This window comes from Bactrocera oleae, chromosome 2, assembly GCF_042242935.1.
Source record: "Bactrocera oleae isolate idBacOlea1 chromosome 2, idBacOlea1, whole genome shotgun sequence".
In the NCBI taxonomy this organism is placed as follows: Eukaryota; Metazoa; Arthropoda; class Insecta; order Diptera; family Tephritidae; genus Bactrocera; species Bactrocera oleae.
In genome coordinates, this window is record NC_091536.1 from 88937066 (window position 1) to 88963780 (window position 26715).

A 26715-nucleotide genomic window follows, 5' to 3' on the forward strand; every position below is an offset into this window, starting at 1 on the left:
TGCTGCTTCCAGCTTATGAACAAAAGACTTAAGCTACAAACTCGTTAGCCAATATCTATTTGTAAACACCAGACACACAATGCTGCTTTATGCATTTACATTTTGTATTGTTTGTACACCCAGGCAGTGATTTCAGACCACTTTTCCCAATTTTTCAGTTATCTTGCGAATATCGAATCTTTCCGCTATTTTGCAAACAATTCAAAAGCGTAAAAGGCCACACCACATTGAGATGAGGACAATGCGTCGAACACAATGTACAGCGGACGGCCTGCCAAACCTCATGTGCGTGCAATGCGTAACGCATAATAAAATCGAAAATAAATATATGCATGTGTGTTTGCCTTTTCATTTTTTAAAATTTTGTGCACAACTTTCCTCTGGTCGATAAACGCGCTTGCACTTGCATTGATTCGTAGGCGTCGATAAACTCGGTACGCTCTGTCGCTACGCGTGCAAACTGGCTTGCAGCTTTAATGCGCACAAACTTATAGATCGTTATATGTATGTGTAGCTACTCTTATACGGCGACGTTATGCCTCCTTATATGCGTATCCGATGCGCCTTGAAAGTGCGTGCGCATGCTGTTATCGTACACACGCACACACGCGTGCATTTATTTGGAAAGCAAAGTAGACGACTGTCAATAGCCTGACTGACAAGCGCCTTTGTGCCACATGCTATAGTATTCTTGTTTATTATGTGTTTTTTTATATCGAACTTTACTTTTCATCGCCGTTGATCTGGACAGATTTGCATGAGCTAAGTTTACAAATGGTGTTGACCTTTATAGATTTGTTAAAAGTATTGAAAATAAAAATAATTATGTCGCTAAGAATAACTATATTCTCGAATTTTCGCTAGAAAAAAATAAAGTTGTATTTAAAGTTTAAATTTTTTTAATCTATAAAATATTAAAACAACTTTGAAGATTGTCAAAGCCAAACCTACATTTTTACAACAAAGCTCTATTCGAACAACTCACCAGAGGAGGCGAGCTCCCCTTCACATGTAAGAAAGCAGTGAGCTTCAAACCACAAACAAAAACAGCAGCTATAGACTGCAATCCGTATAACTGTCGTCAAGAGGGGAAAGAAGTGGATTCAAGAGACGGACTAGATCGACACCACCAACAGCAGTTGGTTGCTTAGGAGGCTTTGATAACCCCATGAAAGCAGATATTAGTGAAGCCAGCATTAAGTGATTTCACAGGCATATGAGGAGAAGCGAAAGAGATTAGAAGTTCTCCTCTCATAAGATAGAGCATGGTAGCCATCTTTCTTCAAACTAAATTTACTTTCAGACTCGTAATTATGTATGTGTTCTTTGACTTTGTTGTAGCTGGCCTCAATTTATTACCGATCTACGAGTACATATGATACCTTATAAACATTTGGTTCCACATAAAAAGTGTTTATATCATTAGATTATTGAGTAAAAGTTTTGTAACAGTATAATATACGTATAGTATAACAAAGAGCTGAGTACCACTTATATTGCCTTCAATTCTATCACCACACTAATTGGAAACATTGCAGTGTGAAATCGAACTCAAAGTCTTTTCACTTCCACACACTGTACTTAACCTCAATCTGAGTGACTTTAGCAGCTCTATGTGAGATTTGCTATCTGATTTAGAGAAACTGATTTCTACAAGGAAATCGGTTTTATGTAAGTCCTTTTCTTTTGGTATTTGGATTTCTAAGCATCCTACGACTTATCTTCAAACAATTAAAAACCAACAATGGAAGTATATATAAGACACCCATAAAATATTTTCCTTACTTTGTACATTGTAGACCCCGTTTTTGTAGGTCCTCCTTTTGGATGTAAATTAGAAGAGACGTCTGGGCAAACATGTGTCAATCTATATGACCTAACTCTTAACAGTGGTATTATCTTTTTGCCACTTGTGTAACATTTTTGTCATATTAAATCTGCCAACCGAAATCTCTTCAGCTTGTATAAATTAATAGCATGAGTATATGTGGCTCGTACACCAGTTACGGTTAGCTTGCATGAATGTAGATTTGTGACCTGATTCTTGGGTACCGTTACATTTTGACCAACAATTTACCGCAACAGCAGTCATAGCAGCCCCTACACGTCAATGCAAATATAACAACAAAAATACCTATGAAAATCAATAATTCGACAAGAGCTGCAGCGAGTACTACGTGCATTCGTATAAACGAATCGTACGTGCAACATATGCAGCTGATTGTGGCATTCACTCATATGCAACCTACGCATTTTTGCACATTTTTCACACTTCTAATGCATAAAAAGGTGTATAAAAGGCTTAAGTACAAAAGCACAACAAAGTGAGCAAAAAATAATGAAAAAGAAAGAGAGGACAAAAGCAAACATGAGTTAAACTAATCCACACACGGCAACTAAAGTCGCCGCATGTTGCATGTTGCATGCATGCTAATGTTAAGTATTTTGGCTAACAGAGCATGCATGTGCATGTGTGTATTTATATGTGTTCGTGTGTTTGGTAAGTGATGACCGCATGGCGAATATTTGGCGCTTATTGCAACAGGCTATTAACCGCTGCTTTAAACCCATAAGCTTGCTACATGCATACCACTACACACACATATGTACATTTGTATTCATAAGCTTGTGTCTGCATGTACATACCAGTGTTTGTATGGATGTGTGTTAATAGCGGCAACAAGTGTGAACATAAATCGTTTTGACACGGGCTCTTTGCCGCAGCTGTGCAACATGACGTTCACGGAACATATATATCCCCCGACCCCTCAATCTATGCGCATATCTGCATGCAAGCTAACTTGCATTGCGCGCCGTTGCACATACGAACATACCATACATTTATATATGTATAAGCAATGTACGAAGGTTGCCTTTTATATTTCTGTTTTAGAGAACAAAAACAAATGTTAATCATCGAAAATCATTTTGTTGCTTTTAAAAATATTCTCCATTAAGTTCTGTACACTTTTTATGAGTTTGAACCAGTTATCGAAGCTTCTTTGCCACTCTGATTGAGGCATCTCCAAAACATGCGTTCAGAACGCATCAACCGTCTCTTCAGGTGTCGAAATCGTTGACATCTAGTTTATTTGATTTTCATTCGGTGCCAAGTCGGCACTACACATTTGATGACATATCAAATTAATGGTTTGACTGCTCAAAAATGGTGTTATTTCAGTCGATGTGTGAGAGCTTGCATGTTCGTGGTGGAGAGTGATACGATAACGGCGGTTGGTTTTCCAGATTTCTTGAAAGATAATTGGCACAAAAATAGTTATGTACCACTCAGAATTTACTAATCTGCATTGTTCTAGTGGTATGGATACGATGTGTTCAATTGTTCAAACAAAAAGGTAACAATTTGCTTGGTAGTGCTTTATGCGAACAGCTGATGTTGGATTAGACTAATCTGGAAGCATCTATACAGTCGAATGGTCTTTGCTTTTGGGCTGATACGAGTAAATCCACGATCTGTCACCTGTCACGATGTTATATGCGTGTTTCGAAGCACCGCTATTTTTTTAACATTTCCCTCGACCAATGGTCACGAGTCTTTTTTTGAGCGATTGAAAAATCGTGTGGAATCCAACGTGAGATTATTTTTACAGTCAAATGTTTATGCAATATTTAATACGCTGGTACCATTAATGCGTAAAGTTGTCTCAATCTCGTGATAGGTCACACGACGGTGTTGAAATATCAGTTTGGGCACAGCAACAATAGTTGCCAGATTGCAACACTATCATTGTCAACTCATGAATAATTTAAGGCAACCTACGTATTATCGTATTCATGGCTATTAAACTCTGGTGTTAATTTAAACGCTATGAACTTTGGTGCATTATATTAGCTGGAAAAAACGCATATTTAACAATGTGGAATCATAAATTTTATGAAAAAATGCCATTATTGATAATTGTGTTGTAGTGCAGCAGTTTGTGAAACGCAATACACATTATGTGTGAAATTATAGTTTAGATATTTCAAATAAATTATTATGAATACTTTAACGTATATGTAACTAAGTAATAGGTAAAATATTAAAAAAAAATATTAAATGTTTTGTTATTATGTGTATTAAGATTTTAGCTAAAAATTCCATGAACGACTGCCAAGCCAAGTTGGATTAAAGAAAATACCAAAAATATTTCCAATGTTCGATATTCCCGTAAATACTCAACATTATCGAATAGAAAATCAAAATTTTCAAAATGGCAATATTTTAATAAAAATATAAATTTTACCTAAAATTTTGATAGGTTTTGGCCTGTCAAAACTGGTAGGTCACTGTAAGGAGAACTGCATACAGAAAATGTAGAAAAAATTTGGTAAATATTAGATAATTTGTCTCGCGTAATCACTCAAGTAAGTTGAGTACTAAATAGTTTCGAGAAAAATGCTTTTAAAGATAAACTGATGAATCTGATTGAACCGAGTAGCCACAATTAGAGGCTCAAAAATTATTTGAAAAATCGATTAGAAATTTTAATCTCTTCTTTCTAGATGTACATACTGTCGAAGTGTGTTGAAAATCTATCGAATTTACACTATGTGTGGTCCTGAAATATATTTTCTATAAATACATGAGTATATTCAAACCCTTTTCTTGTAACGGAAAACAACAAAAACTAATTTAGTTCCGCGGATAATTTGATTTTGGATTAAAATTCCATATATACAATGATTTCGAAAAAAAAACATTTTATTATAAATGTAACTTCTTGAAAAATTGATTACCATTTGAAAAAAAAAAATATTATTTCTTCATTAAAAAAATGCACTAAAAATGTTTTAGCAAGTGAAGTATTAAAATTACAAAATTTCTAGTTTTGTTTGAAGTCAGTTCTCAGTAGTTTTGAGAAAATCGTGTTTAAAATTTTGTATGACTTCCAAATATATTGTATAATATTATTCAAGCAGCGTTGGGGACATAAATAAAATATTATCTCAACACACATAGGAACTTTGTGTACAACAGAATTGCGGAACAGCTAGTGCCATACCGCACTTTTGCACACATATTAATCTAATATTAATTATATGTAAGGTCCGAAACTAAAATTGAAATCTTATTGAAAATGTGCACTAAATATAAATTTTAGTTTTGTTTTGGATGCGCTTTTATTAAAAAAAATTAATATATTATTATATTTAGAATTCAATGAGAAAAATTTCTTAAATAAGTAACCCTAAACGGAAGGGTTGAAGCGCTTAGTTGAAGTAGCTGGCAAAGTCCAAGCTCGCTACTATTGAAAAAAGTGATATCTGTTCATATGCATACATATATATTTCTCCAAAAATTTCAAAGCTCAAGCAAAAACCGCTGCTTGAATAATTTGTGTGATAATTTGTCGTAAGTAATTTTATCGACCGCATTGGCAGTGTCTTACTTTGAAAGTCAATAATTTCCGTGTAATAAACATCAATTGAACTGCCGTTAGAGTCCGCTTTCGGTGGACATATCAAATTCGCCAAATTGTTAATGGAATTGCCAAAGCTTTGCACCAGCTCCACACTTGCAACAACAGCAAATACACGTATGTGCTGTGTCTATACACCCACAACTGGCTACCAAATCACCTGCGCAACCGAATGCAATAAAAGGATATTTACGCTTAAGTTGTACAAATCTCAATGCGGCTTTGTTTTTGTTGTTGTTACACTATGTGGCTTACCCTTAGCTATTTGCCACAGCTGATAGTCGCAACTAAACTGCTCCCCGATCGCCATATTTGCTACTGTATATTTTTACAACGACACACACAAATACACATGCAAGCATGCGCATGCGCATGGTTGGTCCGTGGCGTGGCCGGGTTTGGTAGCCGCAAAGTGTTTTCTGTCAATAAATTTATGTGACAAAATCATTTTCGAATAAGTTTGATTGATAGTATTACAATGCTAGCGGTTAACCTTTTCGCTAGGAGCAGTGATATTTATGTGTGTGTATGTGTGTGTATATGTGTGGGTATTTGCGTCGGTGGAGTGAATTGCTCTCACTTATTGCAAGCTGTTAATTTAAAGTGCACCCACAAGTGAGACTCCGAATGCAGGTGGGAGAGAGATCACTGGAAATTGCTGGGTAAATACCGTTTTATCTTTGAGCGTTAAATAGTGTTGTTTTGTGAGAAAGAGAAAAAAGGGAGAAAAGAATATTTTTCCTAGAAAAGGCTAATTTGTACTTATTGTTAATTTTTTATTTCAAAATCAACTTTTAAAAATTTAGAGTTGAAGCAGTAAACATCACATTGGATAAACCACACACTGAAGCGAAATGACAAAAATTATGGGACAAAGAAACTCGTTTCCTTCCTAACTACTCAAGTACATAATATTCTTTTCTTTTTTACTTAACTACCATATTTAGCCTTTGGTTCGGCAACAACGCAATCATAACCTCAAATTAGTGTTCTTAGTACCAAAGATTACAACAGTGACACACATTTGGTGAGTAATTACATGAAAAATTACGGAAATATGTTTACGACAACATGTAGTAATTGCATAACACACAGCAATATTAGTAAATGTAGTCATGTAGTATTAGGGTGGTGTCACTGATTGAAAAGTATTTTAAAGTATAAAATTGATTGTTCCTAACCGACATATTCATTAATCGAAATTTTAATCAAAACATTGTTTAAATAGTTATTATAAAATATTAGGCTATGTTCTCATTGTGCCACAAACCGAGTTTATTGACCAACTCAACTTTATTGACCCTACTCACAAACAGAAAATTTGTCAACAAGGAAAATTTCTTTCAACCACTCCAACTCTGGGGTTTTGGAACGTCTCATTAAGATCACATGACAATTGATTATCAACAAAAGCCCTTAAATTCAAAATAAAGTTTGACTTGGACTGGTCCATTGCCCGCAAACCGAAGCGATACAAATTTTTTTGTTGGATTGGTATAACCTGCTTTTGTGTTCTTGTGAAGTCTTCTTATGACAATTAGTGTTTGTTTGGTTACGACGCAAAAAGCTTATCTGGTAATATCTATTTACATGATGCTTATCACTTTGCGAAACATTTTGATTGATAGTAACGCAAACGCACCTGATATTAGATTATCTCAAAATGTTTTCTGAAACTTATTTGGATTTTCGTGTACCAAAATTAAGGCTTTTTGACTTTTTAATGACGACACAAAAGAAAAAATGGAGCACTGCGGCCATTAAAATGAATTATATTAATAATTAATTAATCTTTTAATTTAATATTTAAAAATATTAATATTGTTTGTAATACTGTTTTCTTTTTATTAAAAAAAATAGATTTGTTATATACAATATAATTTTCTCTATTCTAGTAATAATTGAACCACCCTAATAGACGTGGGTATTTATTGTAGTTCTCTTTTCGTGAGATTCATATTGTTGCATCTTCCCTGTGACGTCGCACAAGTTCACTACAACATGCGTTGCATGTTTTACGACAAGGTTGTTTTTTTTTACTCAACATAAATTGTAGAAAACATTAGAAATTATGTGATTTAAAATTTTGTTGCAGAGAAAGGGCGTGGCGTGAGAAGGTAGCACAGAAAATTGGTGTTTTAATATTATGTATTCACTGCGTTAGGTGCGAGTGGAAGTTGACGACAGTAAAAATAACCGCGTGAAAAAAAAGTCAAGCTTATTAGCGTACATAGAGTGGAAGTATATTATAGATTAAAAAAATAATAATAGTTAAAATTTTATAAATTTTGTTATATCACCCATGTTTGACATATTTTTTTGACCATAAATGATATTGCCAAAAATTGGTTTTATTAGTTCGAGAGTCATTTCTAATATTTGACCATTGCGACTGCGTCTTTCATATTGATTATATTCGCACTGCTTGCCAACATAGTCGATATCTAACTGGTCAGAAACTGTTTGTTTATAATCTTGGGCCATTGACAATTATATTTCTCAAGTGGTTAGGTAGTTTTTGACATTAAAAATACCAACATTTTTTGTTTTGGTTAAACGTACATATTAGGGTCAGAGAAACGCTATTCAATTACCTAAATAATAAGAAAACTAAATAACAAGTTTTTTTTGTTCAATCCACTGTTGAGTTGGAGTGTTCGAGTCTGTGAACAGAAAAGCGTTTTTCTTGAAACTTCATATTTCAAAACTGGCGACGAACTCAGTCCAAAATTAATTTACGTGTTCACTTCAAATTTCAACTGTAGCTTCTCAATAATATTATCTAAAACTTGCTAATATTTTGTTATTAAAGAAAATATTTGGTTAATAATTTATTACTGGTTTTTCGGTAAAAAATTTAACCTTTTTCGCATTTCCGCCAGTTTGCGAAAAACTCAGAAGTAAAGCTAAAATCATACGTACTTTAGAAATTAATATCAATGTACGACATAAAAATTAAGAATCAATAAATATATTTACACAGTTGCTAAATAAGCACAACTTATAAATAAATATCAGCACATACTTAATTCCCCGAGTTAATAAATACAACCATAATACTACCATTTTCTGCATATAAACACATATTTATGTGCGTAATACTTTTCTAGTCTCCGACTCAGTAACAAATCACAATAGCTTATAGCTTCAACATTTTTTGATCGGTCATTTAGTTTTCAACAAATCATTGCCTGCAAGCTGAGCACCAAACGAAAGACTTAAGCCACAAACTCGATTTCATGTGATTAATTTATTAAAATGTGCTTACGAGTGCAATGCCTTAAGCCGCATTGCGCAAAAATATTATGACAAAACAAAAAAGACAACTTCAAGCTAATTTCATCTGCAACTCGAACCGGTTTCATTGGCCACTCGGATGGCGACAACGTGAGCTCCGGCACCGTCAACGCTGTGCTAACTTTGCATTAACTGGCGTCACTTTGTCTCCGTTGCCATCATAATCTCGTCAGAGTGCCGGCGTCTTGCGAAAAGCACCACGAACGCATGCAACTGTAGTGAACCCACTTAGGGACCAACCATATGCACTTTTGTTTAAATTAAGCGTGAGTGTGTCGCGTTGTATGCATCAGTTTAGTTATATCTGCCACTTGATTGTTATTTGCAATCTCATCAGACGGATTGATTGCATTTAGATATAGCTGAAAATGTTGTTTGAAATAAAGAGGAATTAATTACTAGTCATAGAGCAACACCAGCACAGAGTTCCATTTATGTTATATAAGCAAGCATACGAAGTATACCGCATATGAAATACATTAGTTTTATATTAGTTTCACACATTTATGGTATATATATAGATAAGGCCTCTCTCTTAAACCCTGTTACCATTAAAAATCGTTTTATCCTCTTCACAAACAAAAATTTCATAAACTAGTGAGTCCAAAAGTATATTTCTGTATATTAATAAATCTGCTTATTACTATACTCGTATACTTATTGATTTGTCCATGATATCGATTTTTACTATATATCATCAAATTAATTTGTTTCATAATAGTTTTGTGAATGGATCCGATCTCGAAGCAATAACATATCATATGGTCCAAATAGCATCAATTTGTTATTTTAAGTGACATCAACTCGCCATAATAACAATTTATGCTATACTAATTATAAATTCAACACACAGATTTCAATCAAATTGAAAATAATTACCTTTTCAACCAGCTTATTTGAACGACTTCAATCGTTAAATAGTAAAAAATTTTTCATCTTGTCAAAGAATTTTCTACAACTGAACGATAAACACATTATCATCCTTTTAACCATTGTCTACAAAGCTTATCTGCGCACTTATCTGTCAGTTTATTTCGACACACCTGTCAACTGCCCACGCATTTGCATATTTGCACAAAAATGCGCTGAAATCGAAAACAAACTGAAAACTGCACAACGTGTGCATTGTGTTTATTGTTGTCACCTTTTCATTTTCATCACGGCGCTGTTTCGTGCTTTTATTTTGTTTTTAACTATTAACTTTCGCAAGTGCGCCCCGATAGCCACTGCGTTACCTCCAAAAAGCTGACGAGCTGTTGTTTTCACGAAATTTTCCAATTAAGCCAACCTGCACCTGCAGAAAAAATGCGAAAATTCAACAAATAAATGAACTCAAATTAGGTAAAAATGCGCGTATATTGACTGTCCACAAATAAATAATCGGCTGTAAGCGTATGTATACGAGGGCGGCCTGATAAGAACATTTTTTCTCCTTTCAACTCGATACACGTGACCATGATGTTTTGAGATACTTAAATGCGTAGTTATTTCGCGCATCTTGTTATCCTCCATGGTAGCCATTTTCGGAACTCCTGGACATGGCTTAACAAAAAGGATCTTAAATATCCATTGCGATAGTGGTGCTATTCAGCAGAGAAGCGAAGTTATCGGGTCTCCCTCGTATGTAAATTTGTGCTGTCCAGTGCGCTACCGCCTCAATTCACCTGCACTTTGTATGTGTTCATAGTGATATATATCGTAGTGCGCAGTTTCTCGCACAATCATATCGAGTATTTGCAAACAGTGCTGCCTATTTGTGGCCAGACGGCGCAGACTACCTGTCGTGGTGGTGCGCATGCGTGCAACTTGGGCGCCCGCAGTTGCCGATGTTGATTAGATAAACAACACTCCAGCAAATGAGCCGATAAAAACAACAACAGCTCGTACTGCAAATCACAAAAAACCACACACAAACACACGCACATACATGCGGCAGCCATTCACAAATTACAAAAACGTTTAACTCTGTATGGTGATTAAAGACAGAGCCGTGAATTGACCGCAACTTGTACCTGTTTGGGATTACGCTGTACGCGTACATAAATCTGCTGCCGTAATATTTCCTGATGACGCGGAATGTGACTGCGTGTCTGTCCGCCTCTGGTTCCAACTGTATGTGCCACTATTTTGTTACCGATATTTTGATTTTGCTGCAGGTTTAGTGCATTGTTGTTGTGCTTGTGCTTGCAGCGCTCTTTCATTTTTATTAGAGTTTTGGAGCACGCTGCCATTCATTTGTGTCAGCAAATCTTGTCATATTCACGCCGCTTTGCCCCGAGCGTTTCAACGAAATCAGAGTACGCAGAATGAAGTTGTTGTCATGTTGCAAAGATCGGTTGTATATTTTATGTATTCACTCATGTACATATGTTTGTTGTGTTTGAAAAAGTGGCATGAATGGCTTTCATTTTCGAATTGCATTTGGTTTCGCTTAGAATGAGTACATTTATTGGCATATCAATTGCATCCGAATGTTGAGAAATGTGCTTTTATGCATTTCGCCTCGAAAATTTACTAAATGCTGCAAGTAGTATATCTAAGTTGTAATATGGTGAGAAATTTTGGAAGCAAGGCTTTTCTCTAAGGTTATCGCAACCTTCAAAGTGTATGAAGATAATTTTTATGGAATAGTTATAAAAAGAGAATAGCCTAGCTCATTATTACAAATGATGTCTCCCAATCCATATATCGAGCAGTTATACCAATACCGAAGAAAGCTCAGTTCTATTTAACTTAATCGCGGAGCAAGCTTCGCCTTCCTCTGCTGGAGCACTTTGAATAAGTTAAATGCTAGAAACTTCCGCTACTTTATTGATATAAGTCAAGTTAATTTGTACAATATTGAAAAGTCTTTACTTCTACTGTACATTCTATAGTATTAAAAACTCGAGAGGAGTATCTATTGTATTGGAACACAACCAGCCGACACGGCAATGGAACTCTGAGGTAGAGTTGATGGCGGACAGACCAAAATGGAAAGATTAGCTATGAAAATGCCCGACTTTAATCCGATTGAAATGATTCAACAAGCGTGTCATCAAGAGCGATACACCGATAATACTTCCAACTTTTCGATACCATTTTTGTAGTTAAATTGGTCATCTGCATAAAAATAAACCTCAGTATAAAATATGACCTTTACCTATGCATTTTCGCTTTATTTCTTTTTGAATATTTTGTTGAGCTCTGATGACAGGAAAACAATGTCTGCAGTAGGAAATACGGAGGATGCAGAAGCAATTTGAACTCGTGCAATTTTACCGTTTTCATTCCTTTGCGAAAAGAAGAGATGAGTCAATGTGAGTCCGCGTGTTAAATACTTTTCACTCGGACTCATATTTTTCTTCTTGGCGACAGCTAGAATCAAACTCATACGTTCCTAGAAACAACTGAACTTTGAAGTGATGATCTCTTGACATGAAACACACACACCACTTCATGAAGCTTTTTTGAAACAAGTGAATCAGTATATAAACGATATCAATTTATCATAAATTCAACACAACCTACAACCAAAACTATAATAAAAAAATCAATATTTCTAATTATTTCAAAATCCCATTTAATTAATTTTATAACATTAATACTGCATTATTACACGATCTTCTAGTTATTTTAACACTAATTTGAATAAATTACTGTAAGTTGTTGCAAAAAGCAATGATTAACCACCCAGAACTCCTCCAACTATAGGCAAACTTTGCGGTACATTACCCACAGGTGTAAGAACGCCTTGAGCCACGCCGCCGGCAAGAGGTAGGCCCACCGCAGCACCTGTCAAAGGACCTGTAGCACCGCCAAGGGTTTGACCCACAGGAAGGGGTAACTGTGGTCTACAATCGCCACGAACGAAGCACTAGAAAAGGAGTAGAAATTTATAAGGACAGTTCTAAATTAAAACGGTTTATATTATTATACAAACACACTTGTTAGAAACAATAGTGCAAAAGCTACAGTGCTGATCCGAAACATGTTTTGCGATTAATAACACAAACAAAATTTAGTTAACTCATATTCATCCGCCATATTTATAGCGAAATGTCATTGTAAAAAGTTAAAATATGCAAACTGCAATAAGGTCATAACTAGCATATATTTTTTTAACCGTTTTAAACGTGCATGTAATGTATTGAAATTAAATGGTTTAGTTAATCAAACTTTTCAAGTTATGCCAGTCTCCCCGTTAAGCAACAACGTATTGCTTCGGAATGCACACCAAAGCACATATATGTATATGGAGCGTGAGAAAATTATTTTTTTTCATTAAATGCGCAAATTGTATTGACGTAAATTTATTCTTAAAATGCAGTGATGTTAGCATCATTCTGGACATATTCCGGCATGATTGTAACTGACTCTGGGAAAGTGTGTGCTGGCCACCATTTTTTACTTGCGTATTAAGAAATGCCTTAACTATTTAGGATTACATATTATGTTGAAGGAAAGACTAATTCGCTCTAATCGAGATGACTGTTGCAGAGCCTGAAAAGCAGACAAGATATATAAGTAGAAGCCATTCTTAAAAATAAATTACGCGAGAGCATTTTTTTGATAGCCATTTGAGTCCTAGCACCTAAAATTAAATCATCTGTAGTTTAGAACTAGCATCCCGCGGTATAATTTGTAACATAAAGGCTAACTGGTTCCTGCGGCACGGCTTGTAGAAGAATCGAACAATCAATTGCGAATTGGATGATTAATCAAGATTTACAATCGGAAAACAGCGTAAAAAGCCAATAGGAAGTACAAAATTTTTATCAGAAAAAGAACAATTATCGGCAAGCAATTATGACTGGGAATACAGTGACTGTCGAAATGAGGCAGTACACTCAGATGTTTGTATGTACGTATAGCCAATTAATGTCGTTTAATTACATTTGATTGCAAGTAGCAGATAATTGGAAAAGAATACATTCCATGGTCGTTGATGGCCCACTGCACAAACAAAAACAAAAGCAACACACATACATACATATTAATTGATTATTTTTCCAAAGTTACAGCTCGTTGGTGGCGCTGCGATGCACCACCCATGGTTTGAAAGGTAATTTAAAAACTTTTCTATTTTTATGTTTTCACAAATTTTTATTCTGCGCTTTTTGTCGCTCAAACGCTACAAAAATTTTACTTTGCTTGCTTTTTGTTTTTATTTCTTTATTTGTTTGTTGCGTTTTGCCCTTTTCACACACAGTTGGCTGTCTAATTAATGCACAACATGTTGCCGTTTCGTTAAAATAAAGGTTTAATGATACCGACGAACTCCGAGAGTCCCAGCACCTTGCAACTTGTGGCAGCAAGAACAGCGACGGCGACTTACGCTATCTCTTTGGTGATATGTGTGTGTATTTCTACAATTCTCTTCACCTGCTTATTTGTTTAAGAAAAAATTCCTACCCTTTTTATACCCTATATACACCGTGGTCATATTAAGTTTGCAATCGAAATCGGAAACCCTATAAAATATATATATAATGACGAGATAATTCGCCTTAGCCATGTATATCTGTTCGTCTGTCTGCATATACGCATATATAACTACTCCCTCAGTTTTTGAGATATCAATTTGAAAATTTGCACACGTCCTTTTCTCCTCAAAAAACTGACTTTTGTTGGAACTGTGCTGCGTCGGTCGTGTCGTTGGAATTTCGGACCACATATAGCTGCCATACAAACTGAGTGATCGGAGTCAAGTTCTTGCAAGGAATTTTTGTATTTGTGTAGGGTATTATTGTAAATTGTAAAAGGCTTCAAACAGCCGAAGTTAACGTTTTTTTTTGTATTTGTTGTTTGTATGCACTTTTAGTAATCCAAGCTGTTTTTAGCAATTTAGAGACATGCTATGATGTGCCTGTGTCGGCTGCTGATTAGCTTGAAATCTTGTCAGCGTCACTTTACTTTAAGAAATTCAAACAGCTAACAAGTTGCTGTAGTTTAATTTTAATACTTTGTATATGTATGCAGGTATTATTTAAAATTTTTACTGCCTCCGAACTGATCACTGCCATGGCTCTTGCGACGGGACAGAAGCCAACGCCGGATTGATTAAAATGTTGGACAACTTCATCTCAACAATGTGAAAAGCGCTCCAACTACAACTCTTCCAATCTACCTACCCATGTGTGTGTGTGTTGTTGTTGTATGCAAAGCATGCACTTGGTTCTAATGACAGCGTCTAACTGAAATGAGTATTCCTGTTGGTGGTGTTATTGGGGGCTGGTCGTCGGTTAAGTGGTGTTTAGATAAGTGATGTTAACCTTAACGAATGTGGTAATTTAGAATGTTCGGCACTGGGTGGGAATAAAAAAATCAATGAAAGCCACTTGACTTGATTTTTGAACTTCTGCTAAGAATTTGAATATTTGATCACCAGTTGTCTGTAACACCTAAAACTAAGAGGATAAAGAGTTATATGTGTATAAATGACCAGGATAACGAAACGAATGAAATTAGCTATCTGACCGTCCGTATATCCGTGCAAACGATAACTTAAGAGGTCTCAATAAAACTTAGTACACGTTTTCCTTGACGCAATAAAAAGGCGGATAACTTCCTGCCCACAAAACACCGTCAATTGAAATTCTAAAAATTTCATATCTAAGCCGCTAATTAAGATACAAAAGTAGTATTTGATACAATGAATTTCAATAGAAGAGGCAATATGTGGTATGAAATATTTTAAAAAGGGGACATGGCTCCATTAGTATGTGAACCCCAGTGCCAATGTCTGAACTTTCAGAGAAAACAGCAATCAATATGAAAGATATATTGTATAATGTAACTATTCTTGTGTTAAAAATCGATAAAATATGGCAGTACTTCCCCTGGCCATATAACTAATATAAAGATTTTCAACCTTCCGATTTACTTTACATGGCATATATTGGTCAATATGTCTTAATGAAGTTCATAGGGCATTTTCTTCTTTTAATAGTATATCGTCAAAAATGGGTTAACGTATTGACCAGATAATACTAACCCTAGCTCCCATATACCCATTGTAATGAATAGCAGCACGCACAGCGTTTTATTAGTAGTTACTCTACTAGTACTTAGTAGACACACTTTCTGTGGGGTATTCGATAGAACATTTTTCTCTACTCTGATCAGAAACTGTAGTCCTCAATGTACTCAAATCTGGTATTTATCGTTCAGTGTGTAAATTATCTTCAGAAAATGGCTTGGAAAGAAATGCAGTGGTTTCCAGGACATACTGATATTCCAGGTAACTGCGAAGCAGATGGACAAGCCACAACAGGCACCACCTTAAAATTAGGAATTTTTATGCTGGCTACTTAATAACTCTACGACGAGTACTAACCGGTCACTGTCTACCGCTTGTGAGTACATCACTTGCCGCACAGAGGGCGCACATCTAAAGTAAACATTATCGACTACTGTAGAATGAAATGTGAGTTTTCATGTTATTGTTTGCATTAAGCATCAACAATCAATCTGTCCGGGAGTCTTTTGAACATGTTTTCATATTGAAAATTTAGTAGAGCGTGGTTAAATACTATTTTAGTTCTGTTTTAAAATTGAACATGGATTATATAATCTGTGATATTTAACATATTGAAAAAAAATTCTTATTAGCATTTAAAAAAAAAAGAAGCAACTTTTTTTTCCGCATATTTCTAAGACAGAGCTATGGTCCCTCTCTCTTTATCGTCTGTATATCTGTACAACCGAGAACTAATCACTCAGTTATGAGATATCGATCTGAAATTTTGCACCCGTACGATTTTCCCGAAGGAGATGCTCACGTATCGGACCACTATAGCATAAAGCTGGCATTGAAACTAACCGATCAAAATCAAAATAAAAGCCTGCGTTATTTCTGTTTTAATAAAACATTTAACCAAATCTCGTTGATTTCAATACTCATGATTGTCAGATCAAAAATTTATAACTTGGTTGCATTATTAAAAATTATGAAATTCTGCTGAAAAAAATATTTATGTTAAGTTAGCTTTAGTTTCAACTCACCTTTTCTTAATTTTTTTTCCAAGCCCAATTAGATCCACAATAAATCAAATAATAACAACATATTTATTTAAATAATTTTAAAGATTTTTATTAAATATTATTCAAAGGTAATATCGACAGTTTGTTGGACGTTAAAAAAAGCTAAACCTTAGCGGAGAAAAATCTAAAAAAGTACTTACCTTCATCTAGATAATAGAACAAAAAATCACACTTTAACTTTAAAATAAAAAATTACGAACAGGTTAGCCGATCATCAGCTGCAATGCATTTCAGGAACTTCACTTTACTGCTGCGTTAACTCATTTATGGCCATTTCCTTTTTAATGCTAAAATGCATCACAACAACAGAAAATGCATTGGAATTAGAAAAATACACTGCCCAAGAATACTTCGGACATACCCTCCTCGCCGAAGAATATGAGTTCATTGTCATCAAGTATTGACGATGGGCTGTAATGTATGCAGTTCTCAAAAAATTCCCTCCATTTTTACATGATTATTAGTGGCACCGGCCGAAGCAAACAATGTAGATTCTGAAAAAAATGTTGTAATGTTAATTTGATAAAATATTTGTTGCGGCCTAGCAAAAGCAAAAATAAAACTGTTTGTAGCATTATAATAATTATTTTGGTTATATTTTCGCACTTGTGTATTGAATACTTACCAGCAACGCTGTATCAGCCGTGGCTTTTCGATTGACAGTACTACCGCCGCTTGTAGCACCCGAAGAGCTTAATGGACGGGAAAGTGCCGTTCTGCTTATAACACCACGGGACGCTAGCGATGTTGAAGGTGCGCTGATCGTTCGGGTTATTTGTATAGTGTGCTGTATCGGCATCTCACTCATCAATAGGACATTAGCATTGTTTAGTGTTTCCACTGTAAATACATAAATTAAAAAAAGAACTTAACAGTTTGCCTTCAAGCATCTTAACATAATAAATGTGTAGAAAAATCATAAAATGAAGTCCGAATGAAAAAAATAAAACATACGAACATAAATACTTGCGTGTAAAAAGACTTGAGTTTCAAGAGCGGACAGAAAAAATGTAAGCAACATATTAAAGAACCGAAAAAGTACTAGGGCAAGTCAAAGAACAAATTCTGTGAAAAATAACTTCACACGTATATAAATCATGTTTATAAGTATATAAGCGTATAGTCCATCATCTGCGCGTGCATTTCACACAATTGAAACCCATCCAACACACATTTGTCAGTGTTAACTTATTGATGCTTTCGCTCCATTATGGCTGTGACTAAATGTGGCTCTGTGGAATTGGCGTGACATTTTATTATGGACCCGGAAATTATTTGCGCTTTTGAAAGCTCTAATAAATGAGCTTGTAGTGAATACACAAGTGACGGATGTGGCATTTATTGATATATAAGGATATATATAAAGATATATATTTTTACCTATTAATTTTTTGAAATTCCTAATCTTACTTATTGCCTTTTCTGTTAGAAAATGAAACGCATACACGCAGACACATACATATATTCGCGTATGTAAAGTTGCTTTCTTTGTTCATTGCCATACAAGTTGGTGTCTTTAGTCTTTAGAGTTTTATGGTGGACTGCTTTAATGAACAAGCGAAACGAAACAATACTATTGACGTTGTTGTAATAAAAATTGATTATTAAATACTTTCCATTTATTTTATAATGGTTTAAGAACTAGTGAATCAAGTGGGATGCTCCTTGTCTATCAAACCTCTGCGGCTGGAGCATTAAATAAATAAATACCAAAGTTAATTTAATAATTTATTCTTTTTGGCTATTATAGATTTTGAAATCCGTAACGATTTTGAGTATTTATTGATGTCGATGAAAATTTTGCTAATAACAAAATTACAATAATCTGCTCTGCAAGCAATTTATGAAACATATGTAAAATCTATATAATAATATTATAATTGCCAAATAATAGCTTTGAACACAAGTCTCGCAAATCAGTTTTTTAACTAATACAACGGTACATGTGCTAACTATGAACATCCATGACTTGCTTGTTAGCTGTGTTGCAACACAAAAAAACAAAAAACAATACCACAACAAAACATTATTTTTCTATTTATTCTTCACATTTTCCATCTTTATGCACATGACACGTTTGCTTTTTCTAATTAACACGCAAAATCCGCCTACCGATAAACCACAACGCCCAAACGTTGTCCGACAAGCCAACGCACGCGCTGAAGAACCAATAAGTAAACAGTTACGCGCTAACAAAATTTCGCAAATCTTAAATATGAATTGGCAGCCGAAAAAAATAAAAAAAGGCACGAAAAAATGATGTGCGTAGCAAAAAGTTGCGATTTCAATTTGAAAGGCAGGCAGGTAGCTGCTAAATATGTTTGCCAAATAGATTTGCATTTTTCATCAGGTGTTGGGGAATAATATTTATGCGGCATACCACATGTGGCAAGCAGTCGAAAATATTTACCGCCTATTCGCATGCCATTTAAGGCAGATTTATTAATTTTGCGATGGAGATATGAGCACAATGCACACACATGCTTGCTGACATACAAACACATATATTACTCATTTGTTTTTTTTTGTGTATGAAAATAAGTCGCAATACTATCTAGGAAGTGGGTGTGCATAAATAACGCCAGATCCGTTTGCCGATAGTGACGTAGCAGTGGTTGTTGTTTATTGTTGCATTTTATCGCTGCTTGATTTTTCGACACCGATTGCATGCGGCGGCAAACACTTGTCGGCGATTTCGCAATTAAAATTCTTTATAAATACTTTTTGTTGTTGTAGTTGTAAATTTTCTAATAATACAGGTTAAGTTTCAGCGATTTTGTGCGCTTTTTTGAATTAATAAAAAAAATAAAGTTGTAATACTATGCTGCATATCTAAAGCATTAGATGCTATTATCGCAGCGCGAAGTGAAAAATGTTTTTTACGCGTAGTATGAAGTAAGCACATACATACATACTCTGACATACACATCTATGGATCAATATGTAAATATGTGTGCTGCAAAGCAGTAGTCTTCGAAATCAATTAAGAAGAGTCGGTAGATAATAAAATAAATTAATTAATGATATTTGCTTGGCATATATACAGACATACGATTAAGTATATACATGTAAGTATATAGAACAGACAATGGTGGTCAATGGGGTTATAAATATCATAAATTTTACATATTCTTAATATTGCTTTGGATATATATATATATATATATGAGAGTGATGCAGTTCTTAAGAGGCTTAATTTAAGCAATTGGTAGAAAAGATTCTTCAGAAAAAGTACTTTTTTGTATCTTACAACTGTTTGCTATTAAATTAAACAGCCTTTATTTGTCTATCTGTGATCAGCCTTTAGTTTTCTTTGGCTAAGGGACTATATTGTGTAGGGTTCTTTAAACTTTTTCTGGGGTTGATAGTTCTTCTCGAGTTCTTGAGACTATAAATAAATATCATGACTACTAACAAAAACTCACAGCGGTATGTACGTACAAAATACAAATTATTAATGACCCAGTTCATATTTCAGCGCTAGAAAATTTATACTTTTCATACTGGGTGCTACGGGTGGTATGAGTAATCACCGAATGACTTCAAAGTAAATAATATGTACCAGAAACACTGAAAATTAATGGATTCTATAATATAGGTCTTGTTTTAGACAATGTGAACCTATGTTATACCTACATGTCTTCCAACAACAAACTAGGTTCCAGTATGGCAACTCTTTTCACTAGCTTCATTATGAACATCAAACTGAGTATTGGGGCAAATAGGGAAGTCTTCTTCGTATACATATATTTTACACAAAATGTTATTACGACAGCTGACGGATAGTTCTATCAGCTGATTCTAGCACATAGATACCATGCACACTGATTGAACCATCAAATCAAGTCCTTAAATTATACTATACTTAAACTATTTTATATAACAAATTATCTTCATTCATTCATTAGAGCATATAGCTGCCATACAAACGGATCGATTAAAATCAAGGTTTTTATGGAAAAGCTTTTCTCTGTAAAGGGTATTCAAGCTTACTTCCAACCGAAATTGAGATTTTTTTTGTTTCTTTCAAATTTTTTTACTTTCAAATGTTATACTTATGTCCATTATTGGCTGATTTTCAATATATTTTCAAGCACTTTCTGATATGTAATAGGACGAAGCTCGCGCTAAGACTTCGTCAGCTCCAGCCTCCAGTTTATTCTATAATTATTGATATATACATTAGAATTTACTACAAAAGGAACTCTCAAGCAATGTAATAGCATATACTGCACATAAGCAATTCCGCTAGTTACACTAAACGCAGATATAATTGAAACGAATGATTACAACTCACCATTTTAGAAAATTTATTTCAGATATATAAAAATTCGCTTCAACTTCATTGTAAGGTTGCTATTATTGCGCGAGTAATTGCGTTTAATTTACCTGCAAACTCAGCGCAAATGTCGTAACTCGGCTTGCCCCATTTCATAGCGAGACAATTTGAGGCAAACGACTTTAATATCAAAATCGCAAAATAACGGCTAAATCCCAAAAACGGCAAATAATTTTACATAAAAAGAAAATTATTACAGTAAAAAGCTTAGTCGATGCTACAAAAGCAATAACAAGAATCGAAGACGTTGAAATCACTTTACCACAACACAGCGATGCATTTACGTGCAACAACAGCAATAATGGCTGGGCCATAAATATATTGTTGTTGTTATTGGCAATACCGACGAGGAAAAAAATCTGATAAATAAATTTACGAGCAAAAACTACAAAAAAATTAAGAAAATCTAAATGTATTGAACAGTACACTCTTCCACGGCTGACAGGCTGCTAGATGAAAATCAGCAAAGAATTTTATTTTTTCCACTCATATTTAGTACGTGTGGCATGTTGCGCAAAAATATGCGCGCTGCCACACAAGGTACGAGTTCCTGCCACACTGTGCAATGTTGTATAGAAGGTGGTGGTAATGCCACGTTGAAGGAGTGTGGTTGTGCAACTGCTACTGGCTGCCTGGTGGTTGGTGTTTGCTGCTTGGTGCTTTTGTGATGGTGTTGGCGATGGCGCTGCTGTTAATTTGTGTGAACTACTCAAGTAGCCGTGCAACACAAACACACAGCAGTGCGGAAAGCACGAGTGCCAGCTCGTCAATTATCGTTGCGCGCCCGCTGGCTAAGCGTAGCACGACGAAGCGTCAATGTGGCAGCTATCGACACGCTGTGCGTCTTGTTGCTGCCGTCGTGAAATCAAGGACGCTCAGGGCAATGATATTAGATAGCTGCCGCACTGGTCGCCAAGTTGACCATTTTGCCGCGCGAATGCGGTAGGCGCATCGTTTGGCAACTTGCAACTTGCAAATTGGCGTGTGGCAGGCATTGAACTATTTCTCTACTTCTTGTTTGGTTTAATTTTTTTTTGTTGTAGTTCCAGCAGATTTAACTTATTTAAGTTTAAAGAAGTCGCAAAATGTTTGGGAGCAGATCTTATCACCTTGCCACTTGCTTCCGGCGCGTTTGCGAAATGTGAAGAGTTTATGCAACAATTTTGCACATTTTTCTACAAATATATAAGCCGCTGCTCTTTCAACGAACGCATGTGTGGTCCATGAGCACACCAAAAAATACTTCAAAAATCTAGGTATGAAAAGTAGTGCACAAAATAAATTAATTTAAATTAATAGTTTACAATGTCAAATGGTACGTGAGCTGAAATTTGACATTTACATGCCTCCTATGCATGCCCGCTTAAGCAGCCAATAGTCACACAATATTAACGACGACTACCGCACTATACCATGAACAACGGTAATAACTTCATGCCAGTAATTAAAACAAAAACAAGAAAAAACGTTAACTTTGGCTGACCGAAGCTATAATACCCTTCACATATATAAAAGATTCCTTACATGAACTTTGATCGGTCAGTTTGTTTAGTGCCACGATAAATGGGGTGTTCCGACAAATGAGCAGCTTCCTGGTGAGAAAAGGATGGATGCAACATTTCAGATCGATATCTGAAAAGCTGAGGGACTAGTTCGTACATATGCAAACGGACGGACAGATAGACCGACATGTCTAAATCGACTTAGCTCATCATGCTGATTATTTATATATAATTGTACACTGTATAGGGTCTCTGAAGTTTCCTGCTCAAGGTAAAAAAAAGTAACGGAAAATTCTAACAGCAACTACCAAGCACTAGCTTTAGCGGCAGCAACAACAGCCGCACGTGAATCAAATAATAAATTGTTGAACATGAAAATTGGAGTCACAGGTCAGAGCGGACACAATGACTAATAGACCGAAGAGCTATTTTGAGCATATTTTTTATTTCTGATATCGAGAACAATGTGCGCATTACTGCTGGATATCTATTATTCATTTAAGTGTAGTAGTGCATACCTAGGCAACAGACGTCACAATCTTGTTTAATATAAACCTGTAAATATAAATACACATATATGCATATCGATATCTAATAGTCAATATTTATGGATAGAAAACCAAAAACCCATGCGAACATACACTCATTGACTAATTGACAGTCTCAGATTGGTTTATCGGAGATTTGGCACGCTACAGCTCACTTGGTCCGCGCGCTGAATTGTGATGCAAAACCTACACCTGAAACTTGACATTTGTGCCTTGCTTTGCTTTTAGAGCTGTTTGTGGGTATTAAAGGTAGAAAATATCTATTTGTGCATTTTCTGCGCAAAATGTAACATTTACATGGACACGCTGTAATGCTACGTGTTGAAATTCACAACATACCCGCGCTTCACACTATCAGCAGCAAAAGAAACTGTTGGTAACTCAATCATTAACGGCAACACCAATTTCTCAGGCCTTTCACGGCGTCTGCGATCTTGACGTTTGACCTACGACGTTCCGCGCTTTGGTAAATAATGGCAAACAATTTTCAAATGGCTTTCAATTATGTCATCATTTAAACAAATAACGAAAGTCTCTCGGCTTTCTTAGTTCAAATGGATAATGGGCATGTGAATGCATGGTGGCCAATGTGCATATATGTGCTTTGCCTGCCGACGATATTTTGCTTTTGCAATTTTGTCATTTTGCCGTCGCGTATTTGGTAGTTCAATTACCTTTTATACCTCTGGGCCAACACGTATTTGCACAAATGAAGCGTAATTTGTTTGCATTTTGCGAGGAAACCAAAAGGCTTACATATCCATACATAAAGCAGATTTCTTTCTGATACGAAATAAGTGTTAGTTTATTTTTTATTACAAAACATTCTAAATTTAACACTTATTTAAATAATGTAATAAAGATCGATGGGATCGATGTCGAACGAAATGATGATAGTTGACGGTTATAGGATCGCTGACGAAACGAAGTAGCGCGCTTAAACGATTTCGTATCGAAGTGTAAAAGCGAATTGAATTAGGCTGTATAATTGTATATAGCGAATGCAGTGTTGGGGTGGCTTATCTCACTTAAACAGGTATTTATTCTTTTGTAGAAAGTTTTATGGTAGGAATTATTATGTAAGTCGGACTATCGCCTGCTTTCGCAACTCAAACCTACGATACTCTGAAACAAAAAGATTTAAAATGTTTTAAAACCAATTTTTTTAAATTGTTCTCTCTTCAACAAAGAAAAGAGATTATAGATTGTGGCGCCGTTTATTGGTAGAAGGGCGAGTGATAGAGAGAAAAAGATGCCGCAATAAAAAAAAAATAGTAAGTTCTAAGATCTAAAAATTTATGTGTATGTCCAAAGTCCTGGCTGTTCACGGTAATAGCGAAGCAAGCATTCTTAATTCTACACCAAATATCTCGAATGCTGAAAGCATAATCTATTAATACTAATACAAAGCTGTAGCTATAAAATGTTGAATTTAATTTTTTTCTAAGAAAAATATATCTGAGATTCTAATATTTTTGAGTTTCGCGAAAAATTTAATCGCGTAAGCTTACTATTACTTTTATTATGGGCGTCTAGTCTGGAATCTAGTTTATAACTTTATTATGCCAGATACACATGTTCGACCAGATATTCATGCAAATTTTCGCAATTCGATATGCGCACATGTAGCAAAATATCAATTGAGCGAGAAACTTGTTTCAACATATTCTAGCATTCGCAGAAAATAAAGCTTAAACCTGACAAGTATTGTCAAACTCAAACGCTTATCTGCATAATGAAAAAATGTTTTTTATATTTTTAAGTTGTTGCTTTCAAGTATGTATTGTGTGGTTATCATACACCCAACGAGTGGAATTCACACCGAGCGGAACATGGCTGCCATATCGTATTGACTGATAGAAATAAGCTTTGTGTAAATTTGCTGAGATGAAATTGTAGTTATGCAAAAAATAAGCTTGAAGTTGATGCCAATGTCTAAATATGAATGTATCATATATATGTTTTTGTGTGTGTGCTTCATTATAATTCCTTACCATGGTAATGCATGCTACTAATCCAATTGCCAAATTTTTTACTTCATTTATAAACGTAATACATTTTCGGCATTATTTTATTATGCTTATTGAGTCGAAAAATCCGATTATCGATCTCGTCAAGAGATGTTGTGCCAGCACAGCAAACACGGTGACTACCCGTAAAAATATTAGAACAAAAATATTTTAAAAAAATATAAAAAAGTGATAATAAAAAAATGAGCTGCAATGTTTCTACACATTAGATCTAGTTTTCGATTAGAAGCTTTCCGCTCCATAAGAGAAAAACCAAATGTTTTTAACACCCAGAAAGCTTTTCCAGCCAACAAAAAAATACTAGAAGTACGATAAGCAAAAATACTGCACACATTTACAATAATTGGCAAAAACTGCACACAAATTTGCATACAGTCCAAAAATGCCAATTTTCTAATTATTTACATACAGTGTCGCCAAAAGTGTGACAAAGAATAGCATTGTTCTGCTACTTGTGCGAAATAAGATCGGGTTTAGACAATAACATAATTTGTTATAGTTAATGTGAGTTTATACGCCCGGAAAGTAAAATTTATCGTGGCTCGAATGACCGATTTTCAATGCTAAATTTGTGTGCTAGTTTGGCACAGTTTTTGTAGTTTGGCATATCACAAGAACAAACGTGCAGACCATTTCTTAACAAAGTGTGCACTGAGTGGCTTATATTACATAGACAACCAGAAGTTGTGTAGTTGTGGAAAATTAATTGCATCAGAACTTGGATTGGTTGAATGGAGTATACGAGCAATATCGGTAATTTTTACCCAATGCCTATGTTTTAAGGTAATTTTTTTATTATTGGATAATATGATTAGAAGAGAGCTAAGCACTAAGAGCTCTTAAACTTATTCTGGACCTAGTTGGGTCGCATACTTTCGAAATATTAAATGACCTCTTGACCAAGCTTAGGACCGATTTTATTCATTTTGAAAATGTACAGCTAACTTCATTCAAAATCGCCTATGAAAGGTATAATAACTACAGTGTAGCCAAAGTTAACATTTTTCTTATTATTACTGAAATATTTCAATTAACTTGAATTAGCAAACTTCTTAGTATTGCTTTTAAATATCAACTGCCATATACTGGAGTGCACAAACAAATGGGAATGCGGAAGTGAAATAGTTTATTCAAATTATTCCTATGTATGTACATATGATCATAGTCAGCATAGCACACCTCCCGTTGTCCACCACAAACAACCGTTACAAGCACAAAGTCATATTCTCAACATATGAGCAAGCAATGGGTATAATAAAATTTTAGAATTAAATAAAAAAATAATTAATAACCAGCTAATAAACTTGGCAAATCGAGCACAGATATGTCAAACACACAGTTATTCAGCTGTTATATAATACTTGTATAGAGTCAAACATACAACAGAACTAAAAAAGCCCACTCGTTGGCCTGTTGGCAATTTGTTTGAGGAAGTGGGTTGAGACCGTCAGCCCACAATACGATTGATTTTCACACAGACACATGCATTTTTCTAAACATATTATATATGAATTTCTATACATGAATACTTTTATACATACGTATATACTA

At 35.0% G+C, this 26715-nt stretch overlaps 2 protein-coding genes across 3 annotated transcripts in view; both read right to left on the reverse strand.

Moving 5' to 3' along the window:
• LOC106624824 (cadherin-99C-like) overlaps nt 1-26715 on the reverse strand; it is a 388115-nt gene that overhangs the window by 261509 nt on the left and 99891 nt on the right. The gene's annotated exons all lie outside the window — the stretch shown is intronic.
• LOC118681661 (cadherin-99C-like) overlaps nt 16812-26715 on the reverse strand; it is a 383201-nt gene continuing 373297 nt past the window's right edge. The window contains exons 9-10 of the mRNA XM_070105966.1: nt 17371-17585; nt 16812-17239 (exon numbers count right to left, since the gene is read on the reverse strand). Of these exons, the coding sequence (XP_069962067.1) occupies nt 17574-17585 (12 nt within the window). The 3' untranslated portion in view covers nt 16812-17239; nt 17371-17573. The remainder of the gene's footprint in view (nt 17240-17370; nt 17586-26715) is intronic.